This window comes from Oculina patagonica, chromosome 2, assembly GCF_052425735.1.
Source record: "Oculina patagonica isolate OP01 chromosome 2, crgOcupat, whole genome shotgun sequence".
Lineage (NCBI taxonomy): Eukaryota > Metazoa > Cnidaria > Anthozoa > Scleractinia > Oculinidae > Oculina > Oculina patagonica.
Genome location: NC_135759.1, coordinates 30,344,515 through 30,365,269, shown reverse-complemented (window position 1 = coordinate 30,365,269; position 20,755 = coordinate 30,344,515). Strand labels below are relative to the sequence as shown.

General features: G+C 36.9%; 1 protein-coding gene and 1 long non-coding RNA gene across 5 annotated transcripts; one reads left to right on the top strand and one right to left on the bottom strand.

Moving 5' to 3' along the window:
- Positions 1–131: 131 nt before the first annotated feature.
- LOC144644062 (uncharacterized) lies at positions 132–18,254 on the bottom strand. 4 transcript variants are annotated; one of them, XR_013569019.1, is made up of 3 exons: positions 16,416–16,637; positions 4,333–4,572; positions 132–469 (listed from the first exon to the last, which is right to left on the bottom strand). It is a non-coding gene; the product is annotated as an uncharacterized LOC144644062 (long non-coding RNA). The 4 variants fall into 4 exon arrangements; XR_013569017.1 differs by lacking the exons at positions 132–469; positions 4,333–4,572 and adding exons at positions 14,543–14,692; positions 15,718–15,771 and having other exon boundaries at positions 16,416–18,254; XR_013569018.1 differs by lacking the exon at positions 4,333–4,572 and having other exon boundaries at positions 16,416–16,639.
- LOC144644061 (calcium/calmodulin-dependent protein kinase type II alpha chain-like) lies at positions 8,298–20,620 on the top strand. The gene is made up of 3 exons (XM_078503470.1): positions 8,298–9,284; positions 15,830–15,952; positions 18,251–20,620. The coding sequence occupies exons 1-3, from the start codon at positions 8,595–8,597 to the stop codon at positions 18,875–18,877; spliced, it is 1,440 nt and encodes a 479-aa protein (XP_078359596.1). The 5' UTR covers positions 8,298–8,594; the 3' UTR covers positions 18,878–20,620.
- The last annotated feature ends 135 nt before the right edge of the window (positions 20,621–20,755 follow it).

Genomic DNA, 20,755 nt, shown 5'->3' with positions numbered 1-20,755 from the left:
TTAGCTATCATGCTTTGAACAACCGGGCCCAGATTTAAATGCTAAAATGACCTAACACGATATTTTTTTTTTTGCAAACTGCTAAAGAATAGAGTAGGAGCTTCACACTATGCTTGTGATGATCAGCGATGTTAACCAATATATACATTATTTTATTTTTTTCTAGATTCACTAAAATAAGTATAATATCAAAGCAGCACGAATGTTGCGTAATAATACAAGTGTTTACAAATGCAGGTAGTTCCCAGCCTCTCTCGGTCAGTGTTCGATGCTTCGTCCAAAAGAGGAGAAGAGTAACTTTAAAAATTTTTATCACATGTACACACTATCGGTAATAATGTCCACTACTTGTCAAATGCTGCCATTCTTTGAATGGGTATCGTACGTTCTTCATCCAGGTATATAATACAATTGTTCCTAATCTTTTATCCTCAGTCTTTAGCTTTGCATAGTTAAAACTTCTATCAAACTGCAAAACGAACAAAAAGATAAAAACATAAATTAGTGCACACCACGTTGCAAAATTAAAACGCCCTTATTCGTACCATTGTAACATTATTTACTATAAACCTTTGGATTCTATTATTACGACTACCTTAAACTCATTACAACCCGGATTGACAATAGAAACCCAAAAACGAAAAAATTCCCGATCGTTCAAAGCAGAATTAAGGTAATCCAGGATAAACGTCAACTTTGAACTCAGTTGTATAATCTATTAGTATCAGTAGTTTGAGCTATTTTTTCACATTTTAGGTGTTGCCCAAGGTCAAACTGTATCTTAAATTAGAAGTGAAAACGCCTTAAAACCGATTTAGTATAAGTGCCTTTGTTTAATTCAAAATTTAATAGCGCCAGCCATTTTGACCATTTTGTCAAGACCATTTCACAAAAAAAACTTTTAATAACCCTGAACTCCAACAACACGAGCAATCGGGTCCAGAACCTCCAAAGGAGAATTTTAGGACTAAGAATTTCAAGTTAGAGAACATAAAGCGGGAGCAAAACGTGCACATATCTAAGCCTCGCCTAAATCATTGCATTTTTAAAGGTAGCTTTCCAATATATGGGACTGTTGACTGGGCCGATTTTCAGCGCATTTTTTGTAAAGAAATGGAGGCGTTAAAAGTTGACAAAGTACCTTCATCCGCACATGAAACACGCCTAGAAAAACAAATTTAAGTTTTTTAGTGAATTGTTTAAAGAAAAACAAATTATAATTTCGGATATCGTTAGCTTATAGCCAACGTTCTAAGACACAAAGGCCGGCAAAATATATAAAAGTCTGCCCGACTTTTTCAATTTGATATCAAAACCTCATGGCGGAGTAACATCCTTTAGCGACCTAGCTTCAGCGCACTTGTATAGTCAATTTGATAAAACTAGACCACTATATTTAGGTTTTCATCGATGTAAATATGTGCCGGTGATATTGATCGAGGGATCCAAAACCGTTAATAATGTCGCATAAACAGATGAGTAGAGGCTCTAATTTATGTTACATAGAAGTTAAAATACCGTATTATAAATGAAAGAGAAAGCCAAGGTCGATCATTATTATGAATTCTTGTTCAGTAAGAAGTACTCAGTATAATTTAAAAGTACTTTAACGGTTTTCTTTACCCAATATTTTTTCCTTCACTTTCGGTAGCGGTCATGAATAGAACATATAGACAAGAGTTACAAAATTGTGTGCATACGAAAATCTTGCCCGATATTGTTCTTCAATCAATTCACAACCGAGAAACTCGACTACTTTTTATGCGTGACCTGTGTTTGTGGGTGGTGAATAGAATGCGACAAACTAGAGGGAGCTTAAATTCTTTTCTGCTCATGTTAGATATCACTGTATTGCAAGTTATTATCGCATACTGTTGCATAGAATCGAGGAAAGACCGATCAGGGAGTTCAGAAGTCCACAAAAGATGTCAACTATAGTTTGAATTCACACCGAGGAACAAACAGTTATATAAGCAGCAAGAAATCACTGATCGTATGGCAAATGACAAAAGCGTAGCGGAGGTCAAACTGAGCGAACACGGGCAAACATGGAGTGTTGTTAGTATTTTTGAGTTTGATCCAAATGTGTAAAATCCAACTAATCCATTTTAATCCACACGTGATCTACCGTTTTTTAATTTAACGAGCGTATGCCAAATAATGGTCGACAAACATCAACTGACTCGTGAAGAAACATTAATTGTTCGATACTAAATGTGCTGCACGAGACGAACTTTAGAAACCGCCTGTAGAAGTAAAATGATTAACAAATACTTACTATGGTCGCTATTTCAATGAATTCTGAGACAATCACATAACCGCAACGGAGCCATCATTGTACTGTTTTGCTCTCCTTTCGGAATTTTGCCGTATCATTCGTTCTTCCTCGGGAGTGAAACGCCGACTGGAACGACCCGTTGTGTCGTTACTCGGTGAGCGGCATTTGCAGAATACTATCGATAAAATCCAGATTAAGACAAGAGCAGCGAATAAAATGGCTGATACTACTATAGCCGTCGTTTTGTCCACTGCCATCCGTTAATGCTGCTTGCCTTCTCGTACTAGATGCCGGCCAAATGCATGGAAGAACACGACGGGAAGGTTTCTTATAATTTATGAATTTTGTATGAGTTTACCATCTCATTGAATTTCATGACGTTGCTTCAGTGTTGTCCAGGCCAATGATGCTTGAAGTACAAAGCAGCTAATTAACAATAATTGAATTGACATGTAAACATTTTTCGAAGACTTGGGCAAACAAATAGAAGCATCAGAAGCGTTTGTTTTTGTTGCATGGTTCATGATATCAAAACAGACCATCTTTATAATCATGCTGCAAAGACCTTTAAAGACCATTAAGTAAGATAAGTATCGCTAATTACACTTTTAATGCTTGCCAAAAAGAGACGGATAAATCTTAAACAACAGCTCTCCTTTTGTGCGTATGATTGTGTTGCGCAGAAACCGAAGGTCGAGAATGAAGGAGAATGAACTGACAAAATTTATGAACCACGCATGTAAGAGTGCTTCGACCGCTGTATGAGTTGTATGCCTCACTGCACTGAGAGCTTTCTTACAGGTAACCTGGCCTTTGACTGTAACCAAAGGCTTGGTTTCAAAGTGCATAGCATACGCATAAGGCGCAAAGGGGGAACGAGCAAGAATACGTGTCTTCGTTCGTCTTATGCGCCATTTGCCCCGCGCTTTCAGCATTCCGTACTGTCTTTCTTTGAGCTCAAGGCACCTTTGAAAACCGCGTCGTCCCCTCTGTCTTTACTCAGTCTCCCAAATCGTCGTTGCCGTTCCCGATGATATAAAATAACTGTAGTGCTCGTAATTTGACTTGAACTTTATCCTTCTTCGTATACAACACCAAATGACATGAATAACTGGAAAAGAAGTTTTTTATTTCCAATTTACAGAAATTTTTCAACTCGACGTGAGGCCGGGGGGAAGAGGCACAACGCAGGTTTCCCTGGAGACCAGCTCCTCATATCCGTTTCGCGCCATCTAAAGGGTAGGCGTTTTGATCTTTTCGAACCTTTTGATATCGTGACTGCCGCATATTACAACTGAGTGAACTTACTGTGCAGGCAATGAATCAAATTTATTCCATTTTACAAAATTAACCAGAGCGTGTCGCACTTTAGCGTGAATTTACTGTTCAGAGTGTTTGAAACTTTACGCGCATGGTCGGAAAAGGCCGGGAATATCTTTTGATAAGTCTCGACTTCAATGGCACTTTCCTTGTATATATCCACACGGCCGTTTTCAACAAATCATCTTTTGTGGAAATGTTTCCACGCCCCGATTGAGTTGTGACTTTAATTATGGATTGTTATATAGCTTGTTTGCAACCAAAATCTTGGGAAAAGGGAAAAATTTAATAGAAATTATCTCCACTTCGTCTGTGGCCAGCAATGCTGTCAGTTTCCGGGCGGAAATAACAAGAAACATTAGAAAGAGAAAGAGGTCAATTTCTTCAGCATACTGCAAAACACTCCGGATCGAGAGAGAAATTTACATATAATTTATTAACCATGCCAACTAAACACCCATAAAGGTTTCTGAAGTAAAGACAGCAAGAATATATATATATATAAATAAATCGACGAATCAGAAAGGAAATAAGCAACAAAACACCATCAGCAATGAATGCATGTATGATAGTAAAGTACCTTGTCAACATTCATTAATATTCATAAATAAAGACTAACTATACTCCTCTAGCTATACTCCTCCAGCTATCGTTTAATTATTCAATTACGAGAGAACTTCTAGAACCCATTGAAACTCCCACTTAAAAAAACGTACCTTGCAAAATAACATGACTGTTTACAAGATCCCGACTGTCTAATCGAGGTTTCCCTCTTCGACATAGTGGGTTTCTTTCTCTATGTCCTTACACGGAGTCCTGAAGTAACACATACTCCCGATCCAGCCAATAACAAAGAGTCCAAACACGACACTACAAATGGCAATAGCGGCGGTTGAATCGACCATGGTGCAAACTGATGTTGCTGAGCCAAAATTCTGTTTCTGGCGCTACACGTTTCGTGCTTGTTTAGCTAACTGTGGAATGCTTTGTTCTGAATTGATTATGCAGGAATCAGTCATTCGTATCAAAAGTATTCGGGTCAGATGAGGTCGAGAAACAATACGGGTGTTGAGGGAATTTTTGATTGTTATTATAATCATTTCAAAAATGTGCAAAGTCCGAAAGTACGTTAATAGGTCTTCTTCTTATCAAAAAAAAGATACTACTGGATCGAATTGGCAGAGATAAACTAAAAGAAAAAAATGAAAAAAGAAAATAGTCCGTGTAAAATTTGTTTAAAGAGTTTAAAACTGTTTGGAAAAGTTCGTCTCCATGGGAGTTTAATTAAAACTTACCGTTAGAAGCTGCATAAATCTCAAGCCCCCACCCTTGAATGTTCAATTTATTAACTGAGTCCCCTCTCTATTAAGGTGATTCCACGGTATTGCATTGCGCATCCTTTCTGCGCACAAGTTTTCGCGTCATTTAGCGCGCGCACACAGAACACTACGAGATTCCCTTCAGGCTAAGCTCGGTATATAGGTAGGGAAATAAATGGTCGTTTTCTCTTGAACGAGCACGGTGACCCCCATTTTTTAATGCATTAATTTAAATGTCAAACTGTTGTCTACAATATATCGTGATTTAAAAAAAGTTTAAAATTCTACATTGAGATATTTTAATTTTAATGCCGTAAAAAACACGTTTTTAGGTAGTGTCGTTAACGTGCGAACGGAGCAATATTTCGTCGTATATTTACTAAAATGCCCATCCATTTTACACAAAAACTAGCGCGGTGACCCACATTTTTTATTTCATTTTTTTAATGCTCATAACATAATTGTAACCTGGACCAAGTTTCAGAAAATTTTTAATACTCCTTCTATTTCAGTGGAATCACCTTAAGTCTCCCCTTGCCTAGATCTGTATATTTGTAACTATCCTTCATTTCTCTTAACAATTTTTCTATCTATTATTATTTTTTTGTATTTATCATTTGGTTATAATTAAATGAAGAGACGATCCTCGCAGTTTTTATTGTTTTATTGTTTAAGGTTTTGTTGTTGGATCTACTGCGAGGATCTTCTCTTCATTTATTCCTCATCTGCAGTTCAAATATATGATTTCATATATTCATAGTTTCATCTTAGTTATAATCGTTAGTATAGCAGGTCCACATCAGCATTTGCTGCCATTTTATTACCTTATCTGTTTATATATTTGTACAATTTATTAATATTTATTTACTTTCACGTATATATTTTCTTTATGTTGTGTCACCAATTACCAGCAATGATAAATACCCCCCTAAACACTTTAGTTTAAGGTTTTATTGCTGTTATTGTTATTTTTGCTGTTGTTACTTCCTTTACTTTACTTTACTCTACTTTACTAAACGGCAATTCGTGACAATTTATGAACTAGGCAACTTTACACTTTTAAACGCGTATTCGTCCACCACATTTAAATGTTATTGTTGCTATTTTGTAAAAATGTTTTGAACAGCACTACTAAACGTTCAAAAGTCCCTGCCTCGTACCCAGGCGCCGCGAGAGCTTTTGGCGAAGCACGCAAAGGGTCAAGGGAAGGCGTGAAAAAGCACGTAAAGGGTCAAGGGAAGGCGTGATCGGAGGCTTCTTTCGCCCTTCCCATGATCCGTTGCGATTCCGTATAAAGCGGTAGCGCCTGGGTAGTGGATACGAGGCAGCAAAAGTCCACTTTCTGTTTGGTTCTGGCCAAACAAATGGGTTCAATCTCGTCACCAGAGGCTGCGATCCTTTTTGGTCAGCACCAGGGATCGATCCCTGGTGCTGACCAAAAGGATTGCGGCCTCAGGGGACAAGAATGAGATGGGTTGTTGAAATAAGCCCCTTTCTCTAGCTCCCCTCCTCAAAAGGTCCTCAAAGAAAAAAGCCCCCTGGAGCTTAATAGAGCTTTACGACATACGATGCCCGCCACTAGTAGCTACTAGTGGTATGACATGGGCAGACGAGATCTGGGTACAAGATTCTTCACTAATTACGTGTACCCTTCACTCCTTTTTTTACTCTCCCTTCCCCACAATCCCCACAGAGGCCTTTTATTTTTCAAACGGGCTTGGAAATGGGGAGAGGTGCACGTGGAGCCTGGGGGGGAGAGAAACGAAAGCGCGCAGGGGTTACTGGTAAGGGAGAAAATCGCCTTTCCCGTCGTCCCCCGCACTCCCCTTATTTTATTATATTATATTTTATTTTATAAGGCTCTCTTCTCTGCGGAGGAGAGAGACTTTTTCACTTGCCTTCGCTCCTCTTTTGCCTCCTTTATAGTGAAATGCGCACTGAAATTGTCGTTCTGTTTCGGAAAATAAAATATTGGCAGTCGTTCATCGAACTTTTTGTTTGTCAAACCGCTCAACTCAGGAAAAAATTCTGAAGATCCATTATTGGTCCTAACATTCGATTGAACCGGAATTACATTTTGACACTTTGCTTGTTTAATCAATACTTCAAATATTTATTAGGTTAAACGTAGACGCAATTCTGTTGGCGAGATGGACTTGCGGCCCGATCTTCTTTTAATCAACGATTCGTTTTTTAGGCCTCTAAGATGCACCACCCAATAGTACAAACTCACTTATAAAAAAAATCTATTTCATCTTCCGACACAGCAGAAAATTTGACAAAACGGAAAAAGCATACAGTATTAATTTTTAAAAAAATATATTTTCCGCTTTAATTTGCATAACCCATTAAATTAATTAGAAAGGCTGCACAAGTGTAAAATTATCATATTGAATGTCAGGAAATAATTTTGCAACAACTTTATTTGAAGAATTTGTGAATTTAAGCGCTGAGCCGTATCTCTGTCGTTTATTTCCATTTTACAAACGTTTCTGCCCAGCTTAGCATTAATTTTAGTGCCCAAAACAAGAAAACCTAAAAATACCTTTAAACATTATTTTCCCAGAGAAGGGAAGTTGCAGGTGCTTTTATTTTAATGCGAAAAAATTCCTACTCAATTTAAAGGGATACTGTCACGGCAATTTTAATGCTTTTCGGTAAAAATACTAAAATTGGTGAATAAGCTTTCTAATACATGAAATGCACATAGTACATCAAGATGGAGATATAAAATTAATTGTTGTTGAAGGAAGAAGGGAGCCATAGTAATTTGTAGAATTGTTTTCCAGTCCACAAGGACAAAACTTGAAAAAATCAGCCTTTATACTTTTTTAAATTGAGATCTTAATTTCCTGTTGGCATCACAATAACATCACTTGTTTATTGCTTCAGTACACCTCAATGGTGATTTTTAACAAAATTGGACCACTATTCGAAGTTTCCATATGTCTTTTTACAGACATATGGAAACTACGAATAAAAGCTCTTGAGTTTTTTTTAATGAAAATGGTGACGGTGTCTCTTTAATATTTCACTGTCTCCTTTGTGAAGGCTGAACGAGTGGTGTGAAAGTATACTTTTGTTTTTCGATCGATTGTCGAGAGTGTCTCTTTATCTTGGATCGAGTTCCTTATCATTATAGGAAGTGTGTAGGTACAATATTTTAAAAAAGGCTCTCAAATGAAAATTAAAGGTTTTGCACAATTTTGCCAAGTTCATGACTGCTATTTTTCTTAGGTTTACAAGTAGAATGTTTGCCGAACTGCCACAATCGCAGCTATAGCTACAGTCACTACATTTCTGGTATTTCTGCCGTGAGAAAAAAACAAACAAAAAAAGCCAGAGCTTAATTAACGCCTTTTGAAAAAAAACGGAGAAGAGATGAAGAAGTTTCGTTCTTTCGGACTTGGCTGAGGATTTTTTTACGCAAAAAAACATATTTGGTAAGCGAAAGGTTTATTTTTTACCATAAGCAGTTATTGACCTCCAGAGTTTGTGAATAACGGAGGATCTTTAATTATTTACCTCAGTGCTTAGTGCCTTTTCACCATCTTCTGTAAACACGGCGGAAGTAATTTGGTCCATTCATTTCCGGGAAGGTCAACACTTCATCCCAGGCCCTTCTCTTTAGCTGGAAGCCATTTGGAATCGAAAGATCACCAGATCAAGAAGTGAAAATGGCGGCTCAGGCGAGACCTTTTCACGATATGTATGAAGTCAAGGAAGAACTAGGAAGAGGCGCCTTTAGTATAGTTCGCAAATGTGTTCTAAAGGAAGGAAAAGTCGATTTTGCGGTGAAAATTCTCGACACGCGAAAGATGACCTCGCGCGACATTCAGAAGGTTGAGCGAGAAGCTCGGATTTGCCGGCGCCTCAAACACCCGAACATCGTTACTCTTCACTCTAGTATCTTAGAAGAAGGTTTTTACTACTTAGTCTTTGATCTAGTCACTGGCGGAGAACTTTTCGAGGAGATTGTGGCTCGGGAGTATTACAGCGAGGCGGACGCATCCCACTGTATACAGCAAGTGTTGCAGAGCGTTCAGCACTGTCACGAGAGCAATATCGTGCACAGAGACCTCAAACCCGAAAACCTTCTGCTTTCCAGCAAAGAAAAGTCGGCTATATGTAAACTTGCCGACTTTGGACTTGCCATCGAGATCGATAGCGACAAATTGGGGTGGTTCGGTTTCGCCGGGACGCCGGGCTATTTGTCTCCTGAGGTATTGAAGAAGGAACCGTACAACAAACCTGTAGATTTGTGGGCCTGCGGAGTTATTCTTTACATTCTTCTGGTTGGCTATCCTCCGTTTTGGGACGAAGATCAGCAGAAATTGTACAGTCAGATCAAAGCTGGAGCGTACGATGTAAGTAAATAAACGCAGAATGTTTTTTTTTTATTTTCGCTTGTATAAATTGATACCCATACGTGTGCATGTTGCAAACAAAAGTACGTACAGTTTACGAGTTTTCTATTCCAAAGATCGAAGGATTGTTAATATCTCAAAGCGTAGCCAAAACATTTATTCTAATTCTTTATTTGACCATCGGTTTAGCGACTATCTGAAGAACGGCGCTTTCGTTTATTTAGGATTTAAATCGTTCTCCGTTTTCTTTCATAATTGTTGATATTTTTTTTTCGCTTTCTGATCGATTCGTGATTGACAATGCCCATTTACCTGAACAAGATATTTTTTCGTGTACCATTCTCACTAATGATCCTTTACTCGCCATGGAGTCTTAACCTACATCACTCGGTTAACATGAATATCAACGGGATAAATTGTTTTGTGGGATTCTTCTATCGGGTGGTTTCTGACCATAATTAAGGAGCTATTATTCTTTGTATCTGAACACCTGGCCTCGATAAGACATTTACAAGAGCAGAGTAAAATTATCGAAGGAGAAAAAAATATTTGCTTGGTAACTAAAGCCCTTTCAGTTTTATTTCTAGAAAGAAATTAAAATAAAATTAAATATGCTGCAATACTGCCAAAATTAATTGAAAATGCCTCCCCTCGTAAAATGTTAGGTCGTGAAAAATAAATGAGCGTCTGCTATCAAATTTCAAGACGATAATGCGAAAATTATGGATGGGCATAAAAGCGAACATTTAATGGCAAAACATCTAATCCCTTTGTCTCCTACGCATTTTAATCTTTTGTTTTTCATTGTTCCACACTGAACAAAGATTTCGAGTGTGAATTTAAACTTGTTTTGACCTGAATCTATAATATGACATTTGTAATAACGTGTACATCATTGAACCAAAGATGTCAGGGCATTAAGGGGGATTATGAGTTACACGTTATTGTGGTCCGAAGTTATTATTCATCTCGGCATAATTTTAGATGTGATTAAACTATGAGGTAAAAGGCAGCGTCATTACAGCCTTTTGGAAATTTATTTTCTACATCTTAATTACTGATATTTAAATTTATGGCTAACACAATATTTGGTTACATATGTAGGTATTTTTTAAAAAAATTTAACTTATTTTGATCATGATATTTTTTTAGATCAGATTTGTCTCTATGAATAACTTGAGAAATTGTTTAATTTACAAGCAAGCATGAACCATACTTTGTTCTGATCCAGGGTTCTGATATAAATATTATTACACAAGAATGTAAGAACATGAAAGCTGGAGTACTCTAGCTGCAAAACGTTTTCGCTTATAGTTTTCTGCAAACTGACAGCACAAGATTCATGGAGGGAGTTTTACCGAGTATTTACCGTTTCTAAATTTTTTAACTGCTTGTGTGAGATTGTCGTTATTGTTGTTCTTCTGTACTCAACGCTGCCTTGTACTCTTACAAATCATTGTCAGATTCAATGGGCAACAGTTTCTTCCAGAGCTACATTATAACAAATTTTAATAAACATATATTGTTCTTTTAAAAGTCAGACATAGGGTACTTATTACTGCCATACACGTATGTCACTAGTTGATTTTTAATGCAACATATCACTGAATGTTTAATTACTTTGTAAAAACCTGCTGCAATATTTGCCAATTGAACTTACACTGAAGAAGAGTACAGTAATTTTAACCGAAACTTTCATCTTTTAATTTTTTTTAGTCTGTGACAACACTTTTTTCTATTTTTAATCTTGCCTGACTATGATTACCGTATTTTTTAAACCTGCAATATTGTTGCCCAGACTTTGTTCAGGTTGCTTCAGGTGCGGTCATACCTGCCAACTCTCCAGATTTTCCCGAGAGTCTCCAAGTTTTTCATCAAATCTCCTGGTCTGATTTTTGGAGGGTATTCATACATTGTCTTAAATGATATCCTTACAATGCAAAGATTTCTAGACATCTCCAGATTTTTGTACTCTAGGGATTGGCAGGTATGTGTGGTTGTCTTTCAGGTTGTCTCATTTTTATAAAAAATCATTGATTTTGTGATAAAACCAACATAATTTTAGCAGCTGCTTGTTCCATTTGAACATGTTACATTATATTTCGACATATGTAATGCATATAAGTCTTCGAGTGTTTTCTGACGACTACAAATTATTGTTATGGAGTTTTTAAAAAAGCAATACATGTTTGTTGCAAAATTTTGGACAATTTGTTTGAACTGACTTAGTTAGTTTTTTAAAACTCTTACTGACTTGGTAAGTTTTGAAAACTCTTCAACAGAGATTCTGTATTTAAAGTTAAATATGAGAGAAAAATAAACAAACACGACAGCCTGAAGTCATATTTTTTTACAATTTTGTTTTATACCTTAATATTAAAATATACCAAATATAATTTTACAAAGTGCAATTAATAATTAATGGAGATGGAGGGAGAGGAAATTAAAGCAGTAATGATCTTGTCGAACAAAATGAGCTCACATCATTAAATATTTTGAAATTAAAAAAGTTTGTTAAGATATCTTTAAAACCTTTTCTATTTTCAAAAACGTTTTCCCTTATTCAAATAGAGTTGAGTTTTGTTTTTCTAACTACATGTATGAATGGGCCAACACATTCAGGCTGTATTCATGGTGCAAACACTAAATGTATGTCACTGAATCATGTAATGATAAAACTACCGTAAAGTTCCGTGTATAAGCCGCACCCGTAGATAAGCCGCACCCCCAATTTGGAAACTCAAATTTTTGAAAAAAAAAATATACAGACAATAAAGTTTGAAGTTCAAGTGAAGTTCTATTGGTAAACAAACAAGGGCAAACAAGCACGGTTTCAAAACACTGACACGGGGGTTGTTGCAATGTTTACTATAAACTATAAGTCTTATGAAAGCAAAATTTCACTTGTCGTACCTCCTTTTTAGTTTGAGTTCACAATATCTTAATCTTGGATGCTCCCTTGATATCATTTTTTCGAGATTATCACTTCTGAACACTTCTGAAACACTTGTATTCGTACGAATCACACGCAAATGATGAATGCGCTAAGCTTTGAAATGTAGAGAGGAATCTGGGCATTAAATCAAACATGGCGGCACTTTCTTAGAAACCACCTTTTCAAGATTCTTGGAAACTGCTGCCCGCAACAGGATAAAAACTTCATGCAGAATAAGAGTTAAATAATCCAGCAGATGCATTTGCTGTGAATGTCAATAAAAAAGTGAAGTGGTCGGCCATTTGCCTTGAGAGTACTTGCGTTTATCTTTGTGTTTCTCACACGCATTGGAAAGACATGCTTCGAAGTTACCGGCAGGCTTCACTGCAAACAGCTTTGCAGAGGAACAAAAAAACAGTGAACAACAACAAAGTTTTCAGGTTGTTATATGTTTATTCAGTGACGTCTTGAAAAGTTTTTTAATGAATATTAATTAGGCCTTTTAGAACTCCAACCAGAGATGTTTCCGTAGATAAGCCGCACCTCCGATTTTTGACTTGGATTTAGAGGGAAAAGGTGCGGCTTATACATGGATCTTTACGGTATATAATTTCCAGTCCAAAACAGGTGACCTCCTCACTGTAGTGGGTTTTTGAGTGCGAGCGGCTTTTAGAATAAACCCCAATAAGTTAGACTTTTTCTGAAAGCAAAAGTGAATACCGGTAATTTGAATGAATGAATGAATAATGTCTTTAATATTTTCCAAAAATTAAAAAAAAATGTCACTATTAATAACGAAGCAATACTTTATTTTCACCTTTATCTAGTTTATTTACATGCCTCATTTGTCAGAGCAACAAAATTATCATTGGAAATGATTCATCCGCACATTGCCCCCAAAAAGTGGTTGTGAATTTTCCTGAAAAGGTGGTTTCAAGATTTTTATGTAGCCTCCTAAAGTTTGGTGTAAATATTCTGAAAATTTCAAACAAAGAAATAACTTTTAAACAAGATGATCCAAAAATCACTTTTCTGGCTATACAAGTAAAATGAAGAATAAAATTTATAGAAACTGGAAGTATTACTGCAAAACTGAAGCAGAATGGCAAAACAAGTTCAGCTTGATTGATGCCACATCAGTTGTGAGTTTTAATTAGTGATGAGAGGAACTTGTCAATTCTCACTTGCAAAAATCAGCAATTTAAAGCAATTTTGCTCTCTATCTTGAAAAACCAAGAAAGCTTTTCTTCTCAAATTTTGTGCCAAAAAGAACAAAATTTTCTAGCTTGAATGATTGAAAAAGAAAATATTTTGGATTTCATCATAAAATTTATAATGGCCCAAAAAGTAGCGACAGCACATAAAATAAAATTGTGACAAACGACAACCCTTTAAGAAACACTTAAATTCCGACAAGAAATTAGAACAAGTAATTTTCCTGCAATGTTACTACCGACAAGCGACACGAAGTTTGATAAAACAGTGAAAGGCGCATTTTTAAATTAAGACAAGCAACACAGGAACCCCCCTGGCAGGGCCTCTACAATGTAGCCATCTGATGTGCTTCCAGGGTAGAAGGATTTAGAAGGATTTATTTCAGTTATAGAGGTAGAATTCATTTTGAATCATTGGAGGATGATAATTTTATTCGAGAAAAGCTAGATGATTATTTCTTTTAAGGTGTATTAATACAATAAATCCAGAACTCGCGGTAGCCATTATTTCAAATATACGCAATATAGAGCGACGAAAAACGCGTATTTTTCGTATTTTCCGAGGACCATAAGAGAGTGGAATGCACTCCCTGCGGCGATTGTTGAGTCTGACTCTCTTACGTCTTTCCAGTCTGGACTGCGCGAGCATGTTTATTAATTTAGTGGTTTACCCATATAATTTTAGAATTTTTAGATTTTTAGAATTAATTTAGAATTTTTCAGTTATTATATATGTACATGTTGTATTTTTACTTATTTTTAGACGTTGGTGTGATATCCATATGGACTTTTTACCGACATATTAAATGTAGATGTAGATGTACATATGATCCTGGAGTCCCCAAAGAGCACAGGCTGAATAACATCATAATTATCAGAACACACATTTCAAAATTTGTTTTTAAGGTGGCTAGTACAGTACAATCTGAATGAACAAATATGGTGTATTTTTTTTGTTGCCAACTAACATGACCTTTTATAGATTAACTAGAACTTATTTTTAGGTCATACCTTATTCATACTAATTTTTCATAGGACTTATTTCCACAATTGCAAAAGCAGTATTGAGGAATATCCTCCTCAGTGTTTCTCATATGGACGTTGCTTCACTCAGTCTGTACTACAAATTAAAGACCTTGGGTGCTATTCTCCCAGGACAGCTCTTGTCCTGGTTGATGGTGGGGGTGGGAGGACAGGGGGATCTGAACCTCCCCCTTCCTGTACCTTTTCCTGCTAATGTTTCCATATTTGTCCTGTTTCTTTTGCCAAATATAACAAAATGTTGCAAATTTTTTTCAATTTCCACCGGTTCCCACCGCTTAAGGAATCCTGCTTTTCACCCTCTCTTCTCCTGCCTCCACCCCAAGCCTCCTGTCCCCCTCCTCTTAATGGATCAATAGTGACCAATACTTTTTTTGTCTCCAGCTTTACTTTAGTGAGCTTTACTGGTAAATTATCCTTGCTTAGTTTACATTATCATGATGACTGTTCAATCAATGACACAGGCATAACCCCCCGCTTCCCCCCCCCCCCAAAAAAGTTCTGAATTCTCACAACAGAAGTGAAACCTATTATGTTCTATAGGGGGACCTAAAGGTTTGCGGTATTGCGTTATTTTTGGTGCTGTTTTGCAGAATTTTTTATTTCAACCTGCAGCGTAAAGTTTGCGATTTGTGAAAAGTTTTTGGTTAAATTTGATGCTGTGTTGCGGTTTTTGTAAGTTTTTTTGTGTGGTTTTGTGGTTATCATTCTCCTTTCCCACCCCCTTCCTTCTGGTAACGAGTCCAGATGCTCTATCACTGAGCTACAGGAGACTTGCAAGAGCTTAGTACATCAAACTATGTTCATGTGACAAATATCCTGCATACTGCTAGGATTTGAAATATGTCCACGAGTAGCACTTGGACAGTAATTATAATAACAGGATGATAGAATGTAATGGTATGTTTTAAGCATGATAAATACTGGTAGTTGATAATGATGATCAGTCAGTGCAGTACTGGCCTAATGGTAAGTACGCCAGACTCCGGATCAGACAGTCTGGGTTCAAGCACTGGCTGGGGTCACTGTGCTATGTTCTTGGCCAATACACTTTACTCTCATAGTGTCTCTCTCCACCCAGATGTATAAATGGGTACCAGCAAAATAATGTTGGGGGTAACCCTGTAATGAACTAGCGCCCCATCCAGATGGGTGTAGAAATATCCCAAGTCACTTAATGCTACTGAAACTAGGTTAAGCTTCGGCAGAATGAGCCGCTTGGCTCGAGGCTTTTTAGGCTTACCTTTTTACACAGACATACTTGGAAGTTTTTCTGAGTACATGTATCAATGTGTCACTGATGATGAAAGAAAATCGTCATTATCATCTATTTCATCATTGTGTTTTTGTTACAGTTTCCATCACCAGAATGGGATAGTGTGACAGAGGAGGCAAAAGATCTAATCAACAAAATGCTTACAGTTGATCAGAGTAGAAGGATCACTGCTGCGGATGCTCTCAAACATTCATGGATTTTGGTATGTTGTGTTGTCTGAATATCTCTCTTTTGCATTGTTATGCATTGTTTTGTTAAAATTACATTGACATTGAGCAGTACCAAAAAGAAGGAACTGTTTTTACCTTCCATATAGAATCTGTCACATTTTTAGTAACTTTGGAGTAAAGAGTTCTGATCAATACTCATTAACTTTTTGGTTAATGCAAATAATATGTAAATTCAATTTTTGCCTGTGAAAATAGCTGTCAGTTTTTAACTACTATGAAAACAGATCTCTTCTATTTTTATTGAAGTCAGTATTCATTTTAAAGTCGGAAAGTTGGGTTTATGGTTGACATCGTTCGTGTAACTACGTACAAGTCAGTTTCATTAGCTCTTCTCTACCTTGAGTCACTGGCTGCTTAACACTGTATAAAACTTGTAGGAATAAACTTAAACTATGTAAGCTTTTTCTCAAATTTCTACGTTAAGTTTAAGCTTACCTCTTCTTTTGCATTGTCGACTTGCCTTTGCCCTTTAGTTTCGCTATCTTCCATTGTAGTTACTCATTGAAATCTCTGTGTATCACACTCTCAAAATATGGCCGAAATTGACTGACTATAAGCTTAATTGTTAATCATAGAATTAAACCTTTCTTGTTTGCAATCTCACTAAACACTGAGCAAAGCGAGTATTGCCTTCTGCTTCTTTGTGTCTTGTCAAATCTACACGTCTTGAATCCCGGGCTTGAATGTGATTGGCTTATTAGGAAATGTTTCCGATCTGTATCGTCCAATCAGTCTGTGGCATGGGTTCGTTCGATCCGACGTGATCAGTGCTTTCAGTTTTCATGTTACTCAAACCTTTTTTTATTTGTTTTGTCTTTATTGATTAAAATTAAACTTGGTGCTAAGCCATCAAGTTGTCAAAGGTGACAACTTTAACCAACAATACCACGTATTTATGGTTTCACCAAACCATTCGATAAGAGTTTTGTATTACAAAAAATCACTCGCCGAAGACGCACGATTTACAAACTTTTTATGTTCCTCAAGTACTCAGTTACTTTTCGTTTCTGCGCTGATAGACTTACAGAAATGCGGGATCATTTGCTTCTATGAAATGACTACGGTTTTCGAAAGTTTTTTTCCGGAGCAAGAGTCAGTCGTTATTATAATTTCGACAGCTATTATGAATGTCAAGGTTTACTGTATATCAACATGTCAGTCTGTTTTGAAGATTAGTTTTTTGCGTGGGTTGTTTGCATGTTATACGCTGAATTAAATCATGACTTTACAGGTGATACATTTGCCGCAAATGGTTTTTTCTCTTATTTTGAAGATCTAAAGAGCTTATAGAGTGCAGATAGACGCAGCGTACATGCAAAAGTCAACGATTTTTCACTGATAACGTGTTTCATTTTTTTCGATTATTCGAATTTTGAGTGTTTTCTTTCTCTGTTCAGAAGAATAGCTTACAGTAATAAAGTATTTTAGTTTCGTAAAAACCGCCTTGACTCATTTTCTCATTTCAAGCAAGCTGATATCGGCGGATTTTATTTTATCGTTCGTAGTCTTTTCCATCAAGTGATTCCTTTTTTTTCCTTCACCGTGCACAATATTATGAAGTAAAACCTCAGCCGTGTAAACTGGTGACATTATATCGGTTGTGGGATGGCTCAACGTCTTTGAAAATACCGAAAATTACAATAGGAGATAGTTCAAGACAAGTACTTCGCTTATATTACATTGTGGCCGTCGATTTTGAAACATATTCGCATTGTTATTATGCAGTATTTAGTTCAACTTATTTGCATACTGTCCGGAACATTTTCTTTCGAAATTCACTGTTTTTACAAATTGTAGAAGCCAAGAACATCCTCCAAAAGATCTTCACAATTAAAAGGTCTTTTTTTTCGTTTTCTGGACACCGTTCGGTCATTAAAATGGATTCTGAATCGGTGGGAAGTATTTTTTGCTAGTTTGTGGTTCCTTTTCAAGTTTCTTGTTAATTGTGCCAAGTGCATCGTGGTCGAGAGATTGACTAAGTGTCTGTATTGTTTGAGCACCTGTCTTGTAAAAGCAAACTCGCTCCATAAAGAACTGATTGAGTTTCTTTGCTTGTTTTCGATCAGGCTGGCGACAAAATTATTCCGGTTAATCGCTGCGTTTACTCGCGTTGCAGAAAGGAACCTGAGCATTCAATTCAGGTTTTTTTTATTTCTATCGCCCTTAAAATACGCTTAAGTTGCATTTTAATGTAGTTTTCTTGTGACTGCAGTTGAACTCGCCGTTTTAACGATCAAGATTGTGATATTTCTCTCTCGATTTCGTTCCAGAATCGCGAGCGAATTGCGTCGAAAGTTCATCGCCAAACCACACTTGATGGTCTGAGGAAGTTCAACGCGAGGCGAAAACTCAAGGGAGCCATTTTGACGACGCTGTTAGCGACGCAAAATTTTAGCGGCTCGAGAAAGAAGAAGGGCTCCGATGAAGATGTAATGGCGACTCACCCAGAAGAAACAGAAGCCGCCACCCAAGCCAGCGCGCAACCGCAGTGGAAGCCACAGAAAGAACAAGAAATAATCCGATTAACGCAGCAACTGATAACCAGCATAACAACGCTAGACTTCGACACGTACAGCAAGCTCGTCGACTCGCACGTGACGGCGTTTGAACCAGAGGCAAACGGAAATCTCGTCGAAGGCGTGGAGTTTCACAAGTTTTACTTCGATAATGTGTTACGTCAACGGAACGCGCCCACAAACACCACGATTCTCTCGCCGCACGTGCACATTCTGAGCGCGGACGCCGCTTGCATTTCCTATGTGCGCTTGACGCAGCGTATTGGTAGCAACGGAGAGCCTGTAACGGACCAATCAGAGGAGACCAGAGTGTGGCAGTTAAAGAACGGGCATTGGGTAAATGTACACGTACATAGGTCCTCTTCTGCAAAAAGACATTAGATTTATAACTGGATTCTTTAAAAAATACTGTATAATTCTGTATGTGAAGGTAATTTGTTAAGAACGTATGGAATTATGGTTTAGGCGTGGATGTTTAAGAACTGCAAAATGTTCCTTGCGAATTCAGATTTCTACAATTCTAAAACTAGAATTTTTATTTTGCGAGCTGAGGCTGCCTTTATAAGGAACACTGTTAAGTAAGCTGATAAAATATAAGCCTTTCTTTTAAGCCACCAATCATTGCTAAAGGATTAAATTTAATCAAAGGCATATTTTCTAAGGCGGAGCACATGAATCAAAGGAATATTCAATATTGGGAATTTATATAGACTCTAATTATTACTCGAACGTAGAGAATTAACATTTGTTTGTTGCGGAATTTAATCAGCCTCGTTTTAAATCGGTGGCCAGGTTACTTCGTTTTAGAATGTCTCTTTTGGATTAGCAGAATTCTTCATTGATATGGTGATATTTATTTTACTTTGAGCAATTGACTATATAAAAAATTTTTCATTGTTATAACATGTGAGATCGCTAAACCGTTTTGCATTAGGTGAGAGAGCTGAGAGGCATACTAGAAGTTTGAAATGACATTGATTCATAGTAAAACTACAAAATACCTATCTGTTAATTTTAATAATATTATTAAGTTAGGCTTTTCCATTTTTGGGAATTGGGGAAGGGTAGGTATCTGCCAAAACACGTTGTTATATTTTAAATAATGAAAAATTTAATGTTAATAGTTTAATATTAAATTTGCGAGAATATATTAATATTATTATCTATCTTCACGACTTAGTATGTCGATTCGTTAACCTATTCGTTTCCAAGAGTGATCGAAATTTCAATTCTCTATAACACTATCATTCCAATCACAAGCAAATAGGTAATAAGAAGATAGAAATTTATTAACCAGGGTACAATGTCTTGATGTACCACCAAAAAAGGCAGAATTGAATTTCAAAAAGTGCATGGAAATTCATTTAAAAATTGCCATTTCAATCTTGGGACTAAAATGGTTGACTTAAAGCTGAATTCAAAACTAAATGGTCAAGAACTGGCCTAGCAATTTGATCGTATTTTAGCTTTGTGTATGTAGATAGTATTTGTCACATCATAGTACAAGCCACGTTGTTATTACAGGGCGGCCAAGCACTTATTTTGTCACCACTTTTAAAAAGCACCAACTGCATTTTCACCGATATTCCTTTGAAAGGATTAGATCCCTGAAAATGTGCGCAGCCAATCAGAGGTGATAGTAAGAGCTGTCACATTTTGAAAGGACATTATACGTTTCCTAAGCAATACGAAAGCGTCAGAATATGACAAACAAGCACATGATAACATGTACTGTTACAGGAGTGTAGCCCTTGCTCAGGATGAGATGTGCTGAGGAGAACTTCTCTGTTGCGACAACGTGGTTAGTTTAGTTACATGGTGCACTGTTCACAGATAACCCAAGCTTTCAAGTAAATCATAATGCTCACAATAAGATTGTAGATCGAATGCTCACATTTCCACTACAACTAATCAAAGCAAGTCAAAGCAGACATTTTGCCTTCGTTAGGTTCCAATCTTATTTTAACTGTGACTGCACTTTATACATTGTTGTGACGTGTTTTGTCAGGTAAAAGTTTGGGCTATCTGTGACCATCACTACACTTGTCATTGCATTAGGCGGCCTGTGTGTAGGACACCACAGTCATGAAATAAATTAATTAAAATTGCATATCAGTCAAATTCGGAATGACTCTTTCGTACTTGTGCCGTGTAATGTTAACGTCTTAATGTTGATTCCAACTTGTTTCGTTGTTTTTATTGATTCCACTTGAAACAATTCCCTTGGCCATGTACTTTACTAGTAACAACTAACTTTCA

Excerpts from the sequence above, each read along its gene's own strand:
- LOC144644061 (XM_078503470.1), top strand. The coding sequence starts at position 8,595 with ATGGCGGCTCAGGCGAGACCTTTTCACGATATGTATGAAGTCAAGGAA. Across the intron at positions 9,285-15,829 it reads TCAAAGCTGGAGCGTACGAT|TTTCCATCACCAGAATGGGA; the intron begins GTAAGTAAATAA and ends TTTTTGTTACAG. Across the intron at positions 15,953-18,250 it reads TCAAACATTCATGGATTTTG|AATCGCGAGCGAATTGCGTC; the intron begins GTATGTTGTGTT and ends ATTTCGTTCCAG.